We start from the raw sequence: 16,106 nt of genomic DNA, 5'->3' as shown, positions 1-16,106 counted from the left end.
AAATCACACTTGTCAATTCTGCGTCAGTGAAGCGTGTTGTTTTGAAGTTTCCGCACATCTCTTCGAGTTTTTCGTGAATTTGTGATATTTCCCTGTGAATTTCCAACAAAATGTCTTCAGAGAACGAGGGCAGTGGCACCAATGATGGTCACAACACGTCTGATGACGATGCATCGCGCTCACCAAAGCTGCAAATCGATGGAAATGCTTCTGATGGCAAATCGGATAAGTCTGGTGACTCCCCAAGGTCCTCTCGGTCAGGAACTCCACACTCTGGACAAGGTTCTGTGCGCTCCAGATCTCCACACTCTGGAACAGGTAGTCCACGGTCTGGTGGGAGTTCTCCACGATCCCCAAGATCTCGCAGTGGTTCTGCTTCGCCACGATCGGGAAGGAGTTCTCAGCGATCTGGCTCAGGAAAGAGCACTCCTCGCTCTCCCCGGTCTGAGAAGAGTGGTTCAAGATCACGCAGTGGCTCGCCGGCAGGATCAAAGTCTCAATCTCCAGACAGAGCGCGCTCACGAACGCCAATATCCGATGAGGAGACAATCATGAAAAATCGCAAGAAGGCATCAGCTCTGATTGACTCGGATAGTGAAGAAGATGAGGCTCCCAAAGCCGATGCGGCTCCTGAAGTGTCCGCCACGAAGCTTTTTGGTGATGCTGATGATATCAGTTCAGATGAGGGCAGCAAATCTGATGGTGAGAAGCGTTCGGACAGAGAGAAATCGCCATCGCCGGAAAACGAGGAGCGTCAGTTCATCCGGTCGGAAGATGAGGAGATGAAGAGTGATCAGGAGGGTGGCGATAAGGAGACCGAACAAGAGCCTGAGCCTATCAATGAGACGAGGATTGACGTGGAAATCCCGAGAATCATGTCTGATCTCGGGAGAGACATTCACTTTGTCATCCTGCCGAATTTCCTGTCCGTGGAGACGCGCCCATTCGATCCGGAGACGTACGAGGACGAGATTGACGAGGAGGAGACACTGGACGAGGAGGGAAGACAGAGGATCAAGCTGAAGGTCAGCAACACCATTCGATGGATGGAGAGATTCGGCAAGGATGGCGAGAGGAAGCTGGACTCAAATGCGCGCATGGTGAAGTGGTCAGACGGAAGCATGAGCCTTCATCTGGGCAATGAGATCTTCGACGTGTACAAGCAGCCTTTGCATGGCGACCACAATCACTTGTTCATCCGCCAGGGCACGGGTTTGCAGGGCCAGGCGGTCTTCCGGACGAAGCTCACCTTCCGGCCACACTCTACGGAGTCCTTCACGCACAAGAAGATGACCATGTCGCTGGCGGATCGTCTGCAAAAGACCAGCGGCATAAAGATTCTGTCGCAAGTGGGCCCGGATCCGGATCAGGATAGGCAGTACTTCCTGAAGAAGGAGGAGGAGAAGCTGCGACAGGCGCTGCGCCAGAAGACACACCACGTGAAGCCCAAGCGAGGCAGGGAGTCGGGTAATCTGACGAGCTCCTACAGGGATCACGATGAGGGATCGGAGGACGAGGGCGGCATCTCGATAGCGGCGATAAAGAACAAGTACAAGAAGGGAAAGGCGCCGCTGGAGAAAGGTGAGTCTCCTGGAGAGACAACAGAAGCATTTTCATCAACTAATCCTGAATCATTCCAGGTGGAGGTGCAGGAATTTACTCCTCGGACGAGGATGACTCGGACTTCGAGGCCAGACCCAAGAAGAGCAACAAGAGCAAGGCTGCCCTCAAGGATTCCGACGAGAGTGATTCGGACAATGGCGCAAATCAAGAGGCTGAAGAAGACGAAGATGAGGCGGAAGAAGATGACAAGAACGATGATGATTAGGCTTCTTGCTCTTTAATAAATATTCCTGGACTTCTATCTAATCTCCACGTTGAACTTCTCCACAGCATTTTGTCCTATCTTGGCGTGAATCTCATTCACTTCCGCCTGCGTGAGTGTCTTCTCCATGTGCCTGTAGATTATGCGGAAGCAGAGGCTCGTTCTGCCGCTCTTGGGATGCTTAAATTGGTCACGCAGCAGCACCTGCTCCACCATGTCTCCGCCGATGCTCCTCACCTCGTCGTAGAAGTCATTGTGGTCGAAGGAATCACCTCCGGATGTGCCTGGCAGCCAGAAAGAGAGATCATTCGAGCACTGAGGATACACCGAAACCGCTTTGTACACCTTCCCATGCGGCATGTCGTCGTGAAACTGACTCAGGAAGCCGGAATCTCGGCTCCAAAACAGACGAATGTCCGGAATCTGGAACAACGCCATAGCCAAGCGTTCCAGTCCCAGGCCAAAAGCAAATCCAATGGCATTCGTGTGGCCACAGCGCTTTAGAATCTCATGTCGCATGATGCCACAGCCCAGAATCTCCATCCATTTGTCACGATGGAAGATCTCTAGCTCCCAGGAAGGGTGAGTGAAGGGAAAAGTCTCCTCCACCCAGCGATACTTGATTTTCTCGCCGAACAGACTCTTCACCAGTCCCACCAGAGTGTCTTTCAGTTCCTTCTCGGCCAGTTTCACTGCCTCCAAAGTATGACACGGTTGATGAGTGGATTCCTCCTGGCCAGCAGTATTTTCCACCATCACTTCAAGATCCACCTCGCCGAAGAGACTCTTCTGCGTGTGAATTCTCACGGCATCGAGTTGGTGAAAGACAGGATAGTGTGTGGAGTCAATTTCATCCCGCCTGGAAGACAAACACATCTGGTAAGTTGATCATTTCATTCCTTCCACACCAGAATTACCTGTAAACATCTCCCACGATCAGGAAGTTATCCAATCCCGCCGAGATAAGTTCCGCCTGGTGTACCGTTGTATGAGCACGCAGCATAAAGTCCCTGTTCAGGTAGTAAGACTGGGACTTTTCTCTGCTGGGATGATTTCCAGGAATCAGAAGACTATCAAAATTCTGCTCCACACTCACAATAGGACTCAATGAATCGTGAGTGCTGAACACTGGGTTTCCCCTCGAGTTCCGGTACCTCTGACCGAAGTACTTCACAATCCTCTGGCGCACTATCGAGAGCGGATGGTGTTCCTGAACGTGAATCCGACGCTCCAGAAAAGACAGAATTCTAGGATTGACATTTGTCCACTCGTCTGGACGATACACACGGCGATTTATCTCCAAAGTGGGTTTCACCTCACTAACAGGCTTTGTGGAGAGATTTCGCACGATGAGACGTGGGAAGAGTGTGGAAATTAAGCGGATTTTCATGAGATTTCCTGCCACCGGCATTGTTTACAATTTCACAGTCAAAAAGGGCGATTGTGATTCAGATACCAGTCGTCATTGGCGCTCGTGTCGCCCAGACAGGATTTTAGTACAGGAAAAATGATTTTTCGGGAAATCTGGCAGAAAATCTGAGGAAATTGATAAATATTGCAATAATTTTTCACTCAAAAATAGTGAAAACAGAAAGACAATTAGTAAATCTGACAAATTGTTCATGCGGGGGTGTTTTTCCCACGAAATTCAGGATTTTGATGAGATTTGGTGGTTCGTCGTCGCATTGTAGAATTCACTGATATTGCATTCAAAGAATTTTGTCTTCAAAGAAGAAATTAAAATTAAATCAGTCTGTGGCGTTGCTGTGGCGATAATTTGAAAATATGCTAAATCAATAGTAAATTTGCTTTCGTGGAGATCACGAGAGATTTGCCTTGAAATATAACTCTAAATGCCTTGGGCAAGTGAGAATCTCTGGACGCGCGAGGATTCGCGCCTTACCGGGAGCCGAAGTTGGCAGGCGTGGGTGATTTAGACCAAAGAACTGAGCAACGCTGGGCAACCTTTTTTTCCCAAGCACACTAAGAATTTTGAGCTTGATCCTGTCATTTTGTTTATTGGCGAGTTGGGGAAAAAGGCAGAATGTGCCGCTTGTGAGGCGTTGTGAGTGCAATAAACAGTGAGTGAACGCGCTACAGGTAACGATGAACTTCTCAGCATTCGGTGGCCCCTTCTCGGGCATCCACCAGTTTGCCGCAAAGTTCGGCAATGACTCCACACAACTCGGCTCCTATGCGGCGAACGCGTCGGCGGAGTCCGCGGCTCAGGACAGTAGATATTCCAATCCCAACCACTTTAGTCAGAACCCAGCAGGTGAGTGCGCCCCGGCCATCGAACAGGAGAGCGACTGACGCGCCTCCCTTGGTGTCTTTGCAGTGTCTAGTCCGAACATGCAGTACGCCCAGAACATCTCCATCCCGTATGCGTCTGGGCAGCCGTCGCAGAACGAGCACCTCTTTCTGCACGACAAGCAGAAGGCGGCCGGCCTGAAGCTGGACCGCAGCCGCGACGAGGTGCTGAATCAGCAGATCCTGCAGAACGTCAACCAGTCCTGGCAGACGCTGGCCAATCCGGCCAACTCTGTGGACTACTCGTCGCACCTGCTCTCCGCCACACTGCCCATCTCCATCCAGCACTTCCTCAAGTACTCAGAGTCCATCAAGAAGGAGTCCGGCATCTCAGGGACTGGCCCGTCCTCAGGCGCGGCCAATGGGGCCGTCACGAGCGCCGCCTCGAGCCTCCTGGCGGCCAATCTCACCCACGACCTCGACGGTGATCTCAATCCACCCACCACGGTGGCCTCCGGCGCCGCCGCCGCCGCGTCTGGCACCGGCTCGGCGAAGAAGAAGAAAAAGAAGGCGCCCAAGCAGAAAGCGCCGCGGACGGTGAAGAAGCCGCGTCCAAAGCCCGGCGAGATTCGCGAGACGAAGGCGCTGGACGGCTCGACGCTCTACTGCTGCCCGGAGTGCCAAATGGCGTATCCGGACAGGCCGCTCATTGAGCAACACGTCATTTCGCATGCCATAGAGAGAAGGTAAGACCATCCAGTGTCTCCCTCTTTCCTCTTCTTAGAGTGCTAACGAAACTGTTGCTTGCCTTCCAGATTCGTTTGCGACATCTGCAATGCCGCTCTAAAGCGCAAGGATCACTTGACAAGACACAAGCTGTCTCATATTCCCGACAGGCCGCACATTTGCAATGTGAGACACCAAATCTCTGGGGAAATGCCCGGACTAAACCATTCCTTCTCTCTCTCTCTCTCTCCCTCTGCAGATCTGTATGAAGTCGTTCAAGCGCAAAGAGCAATTGACACTGCATATCGTTATTCATTCTGGTGAGAAGAAGCACATATGTCCGGAGTGTGGCAAAGGTGAGTGTTGAGACTGGCATTTGAGTCAAATTGGATTGCAATTCCAATTGGATTCTCGATGGCCAACAGGAAAATGTGTCTTTATACAAATTGAAGAAAAATACTGAAGAATTTTGAACTGTTCTCTCATTGCCAAATGCAGGCTTCTACCGGAAGGATCACTTGCGCAAGCACACTCGCAGTCACATCGCTCGTCGGGTGAAGTCCGAGGTGTCGTCTCAGACTGTGGGCTCCACAGGAGCGGCCAGCAGGAGTCAGATACACGCTTCCTGAGCCTCGTACAAAGACTTCTGGTAGGTTGGACGATTGATCATTTGATTGTGGCATCGTGAGTGGTTGAGTTTAAGGCGTTCTGTGCGTGTTCGTGTTTGTGGATTAAAAGCAAAGTGTATAAGAAAGCATATTTTTCTTCCAAATGTCGTTCAGTTTCCAACGATGATCCTTTAATATTTTTTTTTATTAGTGGGGAAAAATTGAGAAGTTGATAAACAAAAAAGTCTAGTGAAAAAACTCACGATGTCGCGATGTCTTATGATGAATATATGACAATATGTCCAATTGTGACGGAGGATGTCTTTCCACTCACAACTGTTTGTGTGTGGGAGAAGTATTTTTGAGAAAAGTACCTCCTCCTGAAGGTGAACCTACCAGAGAGTCTCTCTATTTTATATTTATTATGACGCAAAGTAATTAAAACCACCAGTTTTAAATGATTTATAATTTACTAATTTAATGTCGTATGTGCAAATTATTGTTCGTTCATCTTATAAATTCAGTGTTAATACTTAGTCATGACGATGAATGAGATGGAGAAACACAAAAAAAGAAAAGAAAAATATTTGGAAATAAAAAAGAGGGAGAGAAGAGGAGAAAATATGAGTATTTGCGTAAGAATAAAGGAAAAAAAACATGTGGAAATTAAAAACAAAAATTGTAGTGGTAAGTGAAAAAAAAACAAGAAAAAATATAAACACACCCCTCTTCTAATCTATATTATATATTTGAAAAAAAGTATAACTATATTTATTATTTAATTTACTGTATGACTTATTGAATATGTCTTGCAATTGTAAAATTATACAAAGTATGAGAAAAACTAATAAAAACATATATTTGCTAATGTAACCAATAGAAATATGCTACTTGGTGATTTTCACTCTGGACAGCGTCCGCTCGTCCTTCGGCATGAGATCAATCTTCTCCTCAATGATGTCCTGACTCCTGGCGATCTCGTTCACATCAGTGTCGCGCGAGTGCACGAGGCGCGAGATCAGTGTGGCGTCCACGTCTCCGGGCTTGTTGCCGCCGGTCAAGTAGCGCATCAGGAAGGCCACAGTCACTGTTGTGACGATTCCCAGTGGAATGTAGAACAGATAGGATATCCGGAACAGAGGAAAGACGTAGGATCTGAAGAGAAGTCAAAAATTAAGGCAATCGAGACTAAAGATATTGAAGGATTCTTGACAAATCTACCAGCAAAATACTTAATAAAACATTTGAGAATCCAAGAGAGTATTAAAGTATTTGAGTTCATTGGCTCAAGGAAGAATCTAGGGTTTAAGTCTTTTACAAATAGAAACTGGTTTATTGGGAATCGTCTGGACCAGATATCAACTGGTTGCATTCTTATTATTTAACTGCAAATATTTGCCATTCACGAGTGCAAATAGAGCAATTAAGTAAAGTCTCAGTCTGCAGGTGGCTTTGAACTTGAAATTAATCCAGAATTAGTCTTCCAAAAGGGTCACTCTCGAGATACTGCATCAAGCCTTATCGCGTCCATGTGACGCAGGCATCAATACAGTGTGATTAATTAGCACAATCGATTTCATATTCGGCCTCAGATACGCGCGCTATAAAGAGCGAATCACGGATTCTCACGAGTGCGTACTAAACATGTTTCCGTGTACTTTTCCACACACTGATCAGCCCGAAAATCGATAAATGTGTGTTTGGAGAAAGAGGCAATTAAGTGGATAAACAGAAATACATTATGCGCTTGTGCTTAGTCATTAATTAGCACGATTGTTAATTGACCAGTTCTCACCTTTCCGCCTCTAAAGACGTCTCGTTGAGATTGACGGTGATGTTGAAGAGATCGGGACAGCCTTCGTGCGAGAGAGGCTTCGTCTCGAACACTATATCGCCCGCCGCGATGGCCGTTTGGGCGGAGAAGCTGATCCAGCCCATGAGGATCAGGCCGGCAATGCCGCCCACGAGGGCGCACTGGAGAGAGATCACGAGGATTAGGCGCGTGGCATTGAGATTGTGAATGGGAGCTACTCACGCTTCCGTTGATGGTGGGGAAGAAGATGCCCAGGATGAAGATGCCCAGAACAGATCCACTCGTGACGCCTTCGAAGCTGTTCGTGAGCTGCATGATCGTGTTGGATTTCTCGGCGATGGCCGTGAGTGGGACACAGAGGAGGCCGAAGACCACCACGACGCCCCTCATGATCCAATTCTTGGCGCGCATGCTGAGATCCTTCCGCGAGAGGGGCTTGAAGAAGTCCTCCAGCACCACGGCCGCCATGGAGTTGAGGAAGGTGGACATGGAGCTGAGCGCGGCGCAGAACATTCCGCCGATGAAGATGCCCGCCAATCCCGGGAGGTTGCGCGAAATGAGGAGCACGAAGAAGGGAATGAGCTGATCGTGCTCGCGGATCAGACCTGCCATCTTCGGGTCGCAGTCATTGAACGTGGCCAGCAGCAGTGAACCGCCGTAGATGCTGAGGAAGTATATGGTGACGAAGATGCCCACACTCAGCCAGGCGGCGCGGTGCACCTTCTCGATGGAGGGTAGCGAGAGGTAACGCTGCACGACGTTCTGATTGCAAAAGATGTAGCCGCAGTATCCGACGCCGCCGAAGGTGATGGACCAGAAGGAGTGCCGAATTGTGGGATCAATGTTAAATCTACAAGGTTTCAGAAATTAACCATCGAACGCTTCCGCTTAGGGATGAAGGGTGAAAGAGGGATTTACGTGGGAAACTCATAGCGATCCCTGTCGTAAGTGCTGCGAAAGATGCCTTCGAAGCCCATTTCATCGCTAATCTCCACCGTGCCTTTGATTAGCACCACAATTATCGCCCCGAACATCGCGACTGTTTGGAAAACATCCGTCCAAACGGTCGCACGGAAGCCACCCTGCAAAGACAATGACGACGTGATGATGATGGAAGTGATTTCTTCCCCAGCACAGCACGAGGGGCTACTCATCGCACTGTCAATATTGACACACATGATATTGGAAATTCCTTTTTCCCCGAAAATATTCCAAATTGTTTAGCCAAATTCCACCAGTGTTTTGTCTGGTGAGGCAAAAACGATCAATGTCGCGTGGAAAGTTTGGTGTTGTGTTTGTTTCGCATTTGTAAATAAAAAATCATTTAAGACCACCCAAGGTAAAGGTGAAGATAATAGATTAAATTAATGTACATATTTTTTGCTCGGAGAAATGCATCTAATTGAATAAGTTAATTTTTTCCTTTTTGCGACTGACCAACCCCCTCGAATTTCTATTTATAGGTGTTGTAAATTTTCCCAAAAAGATGTTTGACCAAATTTGACCTCACAACTATAATATTAAATTTTTTGAGCAAAACATTGGCTTGAACATTAGCACACTTTGCGACTCTTTGAATGAACATTTCACTGAATCATTTTGCGGTTTAGTTGGCAAAAAAAACCTACAAACACACTGATAAGATTTTCAGACTTACGCTTTTTCTCACAATTTCTGTGCAACTGCGTAAATGCTGTGGGCAATGGAATGAGTAGCCCCTGTGCGGGGTGTTTTATTTTTCTATTGAGTGTGGAAAAATCCGTGAAGAATTATAGAAAAGGTAAAATGTGGAGAGAAGAAAAACTCACTACACAGGTGTAAAGAACCACGATTGATACCAGAATGGCGCTGGTGATGTTAACATTGGTGCCAGTGACTGAAAATGGAAGACGAGGGCAGAAAGAGTGTGCAATTCTTTCACTTTGACCACTCTAAGAGTGGATCGCGAGCTTCTCACCTTGATTGAGCGACAGACTTGGGACGTAGAGGAGAATTGGCATGTAGAGTGTGGAGAGGATGAGGAAGGAGATCGAGCCGAAGAGACGAACGCGTCTGTCGAATCTCTTCTCCAGATAGTGATACATGGAGGTGATGTTGAGGGAGTAGAAGATGGGCAGGATGTACTTGTTGAAGACCAGCGCCGTGACCAGGAATGGGAAGAAGGAGAAGGCGAAGGTGCTGCCGTACAGGTACATCTCCGTCTGCACACCCATCAGGCCGATGGCACTCAGTGTGCTGGCCAGGATGCTCATGCCCACGGGCACCACGCTCATGCTGCAAGAGAAGATCACAGTTTCACGCCACGCTTCACGCGGGAAATTTCCACTGGAGTCACTCTCACTTTCTGCCGCCCATCAGGTACTCCGCTTCCGTCTTCAGCGTCTTGCGATTGGCATAGCCATGGTAGAAGCCGATGCACATCGAGATGACCAGCATCAGGATGAGAATCACGCCATCCGTGATGGCGAAGGATTGACTCGCGACGTCGGCACTGATCATTATCGTGTGAGCTACTGAAGCGCTCTGGCTGAGAATGCCGTCTTAAGGCTTTTCGGGAGGCTGATAAATCACCACTTCGAGGGTCAGCGCGCCGCGGAAAAAATCATCTTCCATCCCGCTTTGCCACTCACTCTTTCCAACTGCGAATATTGCGGCAGGTTGAAATCAAATCTCTGGGCGTATAAATTCTTCATTTGGGTAGATAAATGGCTGGTTATCAGTGGAATCGTAAATAACTTGAGGTTTGGTTTAAAATTAAACAAGTGCCTTTTCGCGATTCATTCAGCAATGATATGCATCGCTCAATACTACACTTTGATAACTTATCATGCGCTTCATGAGTTGAATATGCATTATTGATCGGTGTGGATATTAGGCTATCGAGGTGATCAATAATTCGATTGAGACGATTGTGTTTTTTTTCTTGAATTGTGATGTTTAATCAAATGGTGAACAACTGAATATCATATAAATTCTCTCTTCTTCATACGAATTACTTTTTTGCGATCTTTTTAATTAATTGTTTCCCATTAGAGAATAATCTGAGACAGCATAAATAATTGCTTTTCTCATTTTCACAGGTGTATTCGGAATATTCTAAGCCGATTGCCTTTAATTAGAGCACTGATCATCCCCTCAACTCTTTCACTCACTCTTCGCGACATTTAATTCCATCATGAATATTTTCCAAAACTACTTATGTGCTAAAGCAAGGCACAGTTTTTTTGCAATATTATACAAACAATTCCATGCAGTTGATGTACATTTTTTCCGCGATATCATTTGAAGAGTGTGACGAAAAAAATACTATGAATATTTCATGATATGACGAGTGGAAAATTTTGAGAAATTTCACGTATCGATATAGAGGTCTTTTATCTCGACATCGCGAAAATACGTATGCAGAATGTGTGAGAAGTGTCGATTGGCGCCAAGTCACCTTCTCACAGGCGCTTTTCTATTCCCACAAATCCAGCGAAAAAAAAAGATTAATAATTTGCAATTCGTAAAGGCCAATCGGTGAAGAATGGTTTTTTATTCTAAATATTGGCTACAACCACAATTAAATTATAGTATATACGTTTTTATTGTAAATTCTAAACATCTTCTGGTTTTGTATAAGAGATTCTCCAATATAAACGACAAAAACATGAACGATTTTATTTGCAAAAATTATGCAGAAGTATGCAAATATTGGTAAAAATTTTAGTGTCTCTTCTGCTTGGCAGCTGAAGGAGGTAAAGTGTTATGAGGCACTCTTTAGGCACTCAGAACCGTACTGGCTTCGCTCACAGGCCACCGACGAGTGTCAAGAGCAGCTTCTTGTAGTCACCTGAAGTGTCGCCCTGCAGGAAGGGAAGCAGATACAAGACGGACGATTAGTGTTGGAACGACGCTGTTTATAGGCGAAAGACACACATGAGTTATTTGAAGGCAGGGCTGCTGAATTTTGAGAATACAACCAAAAAGTCCAATAACTTCTCTTAGACGATCTTTTCATGTTGGTTTAATGACAATCTTGCGGTTAGATTTAATGCTGCGTGATGAGTAAAGTGACTCAATCTTGCCACAGGTCAGAAACTGATAATCGAGTTATGTGACATTGGCGCGTCTGAAGTGTGTGATAATGAAAATCGCCAAAGAGAAGTTCTTTCGTCAAACAGCCCCACATTGAAGCTCTGGTTAGTCGATTATTTACCCATAGACGTGCCCAGAAGATGCAGAAGGCGAGCAAAAAAATCAACAAAGATACCATACCCAAGTTACCTTGATCCACGACACGAGGCTCTTGCCGTACTTGGCCTCGAAGGCCTCCTTGATGTCGCCCAGATCGATCTCCGAGCGACTCACGATGATCCGGATGAGAGTCTTGTCGTTGGTGCCCAGGCCATTCATGGCGTCGTGGAGTCTCTCGGCGAAGTAGTCCACTTTGGACTTGCAGCAGCCCACGATGGCCAGCATGCCCTTCTCCACGGCGCCGCTGAATTCGCTCTTGATGGCCGACTCGATGTCCCGTCCGGCGATGTTCTGGTACTCCTGGAAGATTTGCCGCAGCTGCTGGTACGAGCGCGTGACCAGGAGTGAGTTAAAGATGGACTCATCCGTGCCCCACTGACCTTCGCCGGCGTCGAAGAGCGCCTGGGCGTCAGCAATGGCGGCGGCCTCATCCACTCCCTGTGGAATTCATGGAGAAATGATTGTTAGCAATTGTGGGAATTCGCGTCATTTTCCATGACGGTAGCAATGATTGTTTAGCTGCTGCTGGAGATCGCGAAGTGACTCACACCTGATAATTTTTGTCGTCATCTCTCACCGACACAAAAAACGGGAGAAGCGATAGAATCACTAATAACCCGGAGGTGATATCTCGCGCAACAATGTCGCTGAAGAGGCTTTTGTCGCTAGAATGTTTCAAGGAAATGTTTCTCAAGTGATCCCACTTCTGAATTGTTACAAATTACAGTTGAAATTTGGGTGTTTCAGCAATTAACTTGCTTCTTTAGCTCAAACGCCACCAAATATATGTAGTTAACTCACACCTCGTAGATATATTGGATTTGACGGTGGATTCCCTCGTGAGTCGCACGTGAAACTTTCCCGATGGAAAAAGGTTACGACAATTGCGAGCAAAAAACCACTGAACTTGATTATTCTCTCGCATCATGAGACATTAATTGCAGGCCTAAAAAGGCACCTCGCCTCGATTGCGCAAATGGCATCGGTGCGGAGAAAGGCACATCTTCTCACCTGATTCTCATCTCTGTTGCCCTGCACCAGCGATCGGCAGAGCCTCTTGAAGTGGCCACTCGTGTCTCCCTTGAGGTCGTCCTCCAGCGTGCGTCCGTACATTTGCTCGTAGAACTGCGCGATGGTCTTGATACCGTAGTTGGACAGCGAGCACAGCACCTCGATGATGCACTCCTCGTCGGTTCCCATCCCGGCCACGGCGTCGTGCAGCTCGGACGCGTAGTACTGCGGCAGGGGCGTCATCAGGGCCACCACGGCGTTCTCGAAGTTGCCGCCCAGCTCGGACTTGAGGTCCGAGATGAGATCCTTGCCGTAGGAGGTCTTGAAGGCCTCCACAATTTCCAGGCGCTGCACAATTCCACGACGGCCCAGAACCTCCATGATGGCCTTCTCGTCCGTGCCGAAGCCTTTCATGGCCGTGCGCAGCGTCCCGGCATCGGCCACGGCATCGAAGGGATCTGCCGGATAAACGGTCGGCGTGCAGCGGAAGGGATAGTACTCAGCCGAAGACATCTTTCACGGAATCTGGCGGAAGTGGAGAAAGTCGATTAGATCTTGCGTGTGTGTGATTGAATATGGTGCAAACATTAGATGCTTTAGTTGGCAATTTCGCACGGGCCAGAGTGTGTGAGCGGCCTCATTTCACCTCTGCGCACACAATCTTTCTCAATGTGCAATTTAATGTCTCTCAATCCCATTCACATGGCAAAAATGCTGGATCAGAAGATGCTCACAACATAAATGGCTGAACGGAGTCAGAGAGGAGGGAAAAAAAGCAGCGACGCATTGGCAGAATATGATGAGGTGAAACTGAGAGACGCGTTTAAAGAAGGGTAATTAAATTATCACGTGTTGGATACATCAATCTCGATATGAAAATGTACATTAAAAGAAGAAGAAGAGTAGCTGCGAGGCACAGCAAATCTCCATCTCACTTGGCCATTAGTGCCATTCTTTCCACTCTTCATTAACCCTCTAATGCGAACGAGTTTCCACAATTGTCTCTAGCTCGACAGATCGCTATCAAGTGGACAGATTCAGTGATTATGTCGGCGATAAGCATAAGGAGAGAGAGTCACGTTAGTGCAGGCGAGAAGGAAAAAATGCCCGCCAAATCCGGAGATTTCTTCCGTGAGAAGGTTAAAGAAGAATCAAACACGAAAAAAAAATCGACAAAGAGTTATTTTTGACCCTGAATCTTTTTTTCTCCCCATCAACACATGTCGAGAATATGAGAGTTGCTTAGCAGAGAGAGAGAGAAAAAATGTTTAGTTGTGTGTCTGGCAAAGAATACAATCGTTCAATGTGTCATGAATAAGTAAAGCGACACGATAAGTTAGAAGTTTCTACAATCTTGTCGAAGTTAAGCAATTACCTTCTCAATAATTCACCTCATGAATCACAAGAATGAAAAATGTGTTATTGATTGTCCAGTAGAAGTTGCCAGATTTTCACTGAAATCATCTTGTAAAATTGCTATCTTTTCGCATATGTAAACATCTTTGTCACGATTCGTGTCGTTGAACTGAATCACGAATAAATTCACTGTAATTTTTCTGGAGAAAATATTGAGTCAAAAGACACATGGGTAATTTAAGCGAGATAACATAAATTAGTGGTAATTGAGGAAAAAAAGGTTTAAAAGTAAGATTTGTGTCAAAATTATAGAGTAAAATGAGCAAAATGCCTCAAAGACTTTTCAGAAAGCTCTAAAAATTCACAAAACTGAGACTTTTCATAGGTACTTAAATTCAGTAACACATAAAACCAAAGAGTATATTTTCACAATTAAACACTTCAATGAAATCTTGCAAAAATCTTGCGAATGATTCAGAAAATCATTGTAGCAAACTTCTCTTAAAATAAGAGACTGGTTGAATGATTCCTCTTAAAATGTATGAATTGAAAAAAAACTCAATTTGATAACTTAATTTTAATGAGTCTCGCTAATAAATTGAAGTTTCTTATCACTTTCGGACAATTTCAAACCATTATTATGTTATCAAAACCATATGAACTTTCTTCAGTGTGTGTGTTGATGAGCAATCGATTGGCAATTAAGGGATCACAGAGTGACAAATTTAAGCAGCTATAATGCTATAAAATTAGATCATCGATATTCCAGTGAGTCTGCAACACAGTTTCTCAGTGGAAACTCGCTGTGAATCTCGCCGGTTTCTTGGGAAACGCGCGATTTAGCATTGCGACATCGCGCATGAATCAAGCCAAGAGAATTTCAGCAGAAAATGCTTCGGATGGAAATAATTAACTACGCATTGAAGAGAGTCAAGGACTTATTCTATTCTTCACTCCTATATGCTTCGTGTGGGTTCTTTTTTGTGTTGGCCAAAAATTACTCTCTTCGGCTGAAGAGGTAGAAAATGAAAACTTGACGAAACCGAAATCGGAAGATTACACTGGCAACTTTCGAAATTTTTGGGCATAAAAGTGGAAGAGAAGAGTTGATTTAATTACAATGCGTGGGAATTGTTACAATCCGAAGCGCAGACATTTAACAAATTCGCTCCCATTTTGAGCTTTTTTTCTCCATCACTCTTAGTTTTCAATGCCCCTTTCTCACTATATAGTTTTATGTTTATGATCTTCACCTCTATTTCCTGATAACTTGCCACGATAGCAATTCCCCTGGGCAGATAAAACACCTTCTCTATTTGTTGAATCTCACTGACAAACACACCATTCGAATGCTGAAGGCGAGGTGTAAATTGCTGAGTGAAAATGTGCCGAAAGTGTCGTGATTCTTTTCACTTGCACGGGACAACACACAATGGAGAGTTTTGCAAGAAAAGTGAGGCGGGAAGAAGACCGTGATGAACAATTTTGCAATGCTGAAAGGTGCACGATTGAAGTGGAGAAATTGTGGAGGAGAATAGGAACTTACCTGCAGAAATGTGCCTTGAGGAATTGCACAGCGAAAACTGAGGAGTGTGAATTCGGTCGAATATTACTTGAGACACACCCAAGAATATGGGAAACCGCTCGTACGTACACTTTAATACTGACTCTCTGAGTCACTCTGTAGTGGAGTGTCATGTAAAAATGGGGATTACGTCACGTGGAGCCGAAACTGGCTGCCGGTGAAGTAGTAGAACCAAACATGCCCAATTCAAATCTCTCAGCGCCAACGGTCGAGCGCACAGCATGTGGAACACTGGCCGAAAGGCGGGAGTTGCTGTGAAGCTGCGCATTCAAATCGACTCGTGGTGAGTTAACTTCTCCTCTCCGCCGGAACTCAGGTGCTGTCCAACCATGCATTGAAGTCTTCTCAGCGAGTGGCAATGTTACCTGTTGAATGCCCGAAGAGCTGAAAAGACTTCAAGAGCCGGAAAATTCTACGACAGAATCAAATTACACAACGGAGAAAAGAAATGGCACACAAAATATTTTTAGAAAATATAATAGTTTTATTAAAATATAATAAAATAGTAAATTATTTCGATGATTGAATTATCATAGTGCTTAAGAAGTCATAAAGAGCCATATTTATTATGGTTTGTTTAGAATATATTACGATGGATAATTGAAATTAGTGAAAACCGTTCAAATATGCTCTACAAAGTATCATGTTGAGTGATGTATTGTACAGAAGAAGAACATCAGCGCATATCACTGGGTG

The 16,106-nt window shown here is 45.8% G+C and overlaps 5 protein-coding genes across 7 annotated transcripts; 2 read left to right on the top strand and 3 right to left on the bottom strand.

The window, feature by feature from the left end:
- The first annotated feature begins 43 nt into the window (after positions 1-43).
- LOC132256594 (another transcription unit protein) lies at positions 44-1,869 on the top strand. The gene is made up of 2 exons (XM_059753098.1): positions 44-1,581; positions 1,641-1,869. Exons 1-2 carry the CDS (start codon positions 111-113, stop codon positions 1,826-1,828), a joined length of 1,659 nt encoding a protein of 552 aa, XP_059609081.1. The 5' UTR covers positions 44-110; the 3' UTR covers positions 1,829-1,869.
- LOC132256597 (probable phenylalanine--tRNA ligase, mitochondrial) lies at positions 1,825-3,263 on the bottom strand. The gene is made up of 2 exons (XM_059753101.1): positions 2,743-3,263; positions 1,825-2,684 (listed from the first exon to the last, which is right to left on the bottom strand). Exons 1-2 carry the CDS (start codon positions 3,234-3,236, stop codon positions 1,862-1,864), a joined length of 1,317 nt encoding a protein of 438 aa, XP_059609084.1. The 5' UTR covers positions 3,237-3,263; the 3' UTR covers positions 1,825-1,861.
- Positions 3,264-3,693: 430 nt separating this feature from the next.
- On the top strand, positions 3,694-5,434 carry LOC132255648 (zinc finger protein 90). Its single transcript, XM_059751752.1, has 5 exons — positions 3,694-4,100; positions 4,164-4,821; positions 4,891-4,987; positions 5,061-5,157; positions 5,300-5,434. The coding sequence occupies exons 1-5, from the start codon at positions 3,932-3,934 to the stop codon at positions 5,428-5,430; spliced, it is 1,152 nt and encodes a 383-aa protein (XP_059607735.1). The 5' UTR covers positions 3,694-3,931; the 3' UTR covers positions 5,431-5,434.
- An 862-nt stretch (positions 5,435-6,296) lies between these two features.
- Positions 6,297-9,721, bottom strand: LOC132255883 (sodium-coupled monocarboxylate transporter 1-like). The gene is made up of 7 exons (XM_059752053.1): positions 9,564-9,721; positions 9,180-9,496; positions 9,031-9,098; positions 8,141-8,304; positions 7,445-8,072; positions 7,205-7,383; positions 6,297-6,564 (listed from the first exon to the last, which is right to left on the bottom strand). The coding sequence occupies exons 1-7, from the start codon at positions 9,719-9,721 to the stop codon at positions 6,297-6,299; spliced, it is 1,782 nt and encodes a 593-aa protein (XP_059608036.1).
- Positions 9,722-10,738: 1,017 nt separating this feature from the next.
- LOC132256512 (annexin B9) lies at positions 10,739-15,506 on the bottom strand. Of its 3 annotated transcripts, none has more exons than XM_059752970.1 (4): positions 15,372-15,506; positions 12,470-12,994; positions 11,480-11,896; positions 10,739-11,067 (listed from the first exon to the last, which is right to left on the bottom strand). In XM_059752970.1, exons 2-4 carry the CDS (start codon positions 12,980-12,982, stop codon positions 11,011-11,013), a joined length of 987 nt encoding a protein of 328 aa, XP_059608953.1. In that variant the 5' UTR covers positions 12,983-12,994; positions 15,372-15,506; the 3' UTR covers positions 10,739-11,010. The 3 variants fall into 3 exon arrangements, with proteins under 3 accessions (XP_059608953.1, XP_059608956.1, XP_059608954.1); XM_059752973.1 differs by having other exon boundaries at positions 11,489-11,896; positions 15,372-15,504; XM_059752971.1 differs by lacking the exon at positions 15,372-15,506 and adding an exon at positions 15,079-15,285.
- Positions 15,507-16,106: the final 600 nt, after the last annotated feature.

The sequence above is a fragment of the Phlebotomus argentipes genome, unplaced genomic scaffold (genome assembly GCF_947086385.1).
Source record: "Phlebotomus argentipes unplaced genomic scaffold, Phlebotomus argentipes genome assembly contig_5, whole genome shotgun sequence".
Classification (NCBI taxonomy): domain Eukaryota; kingdom Metazoa; phylum Arthropoda; class Insecta; order Diptera; family Psychodidae; genus Phlebotomus; species Phlebotomus argentipes.
This window is presented reverse-complemented; position numbering and strand designations above follow the sequence as displayed.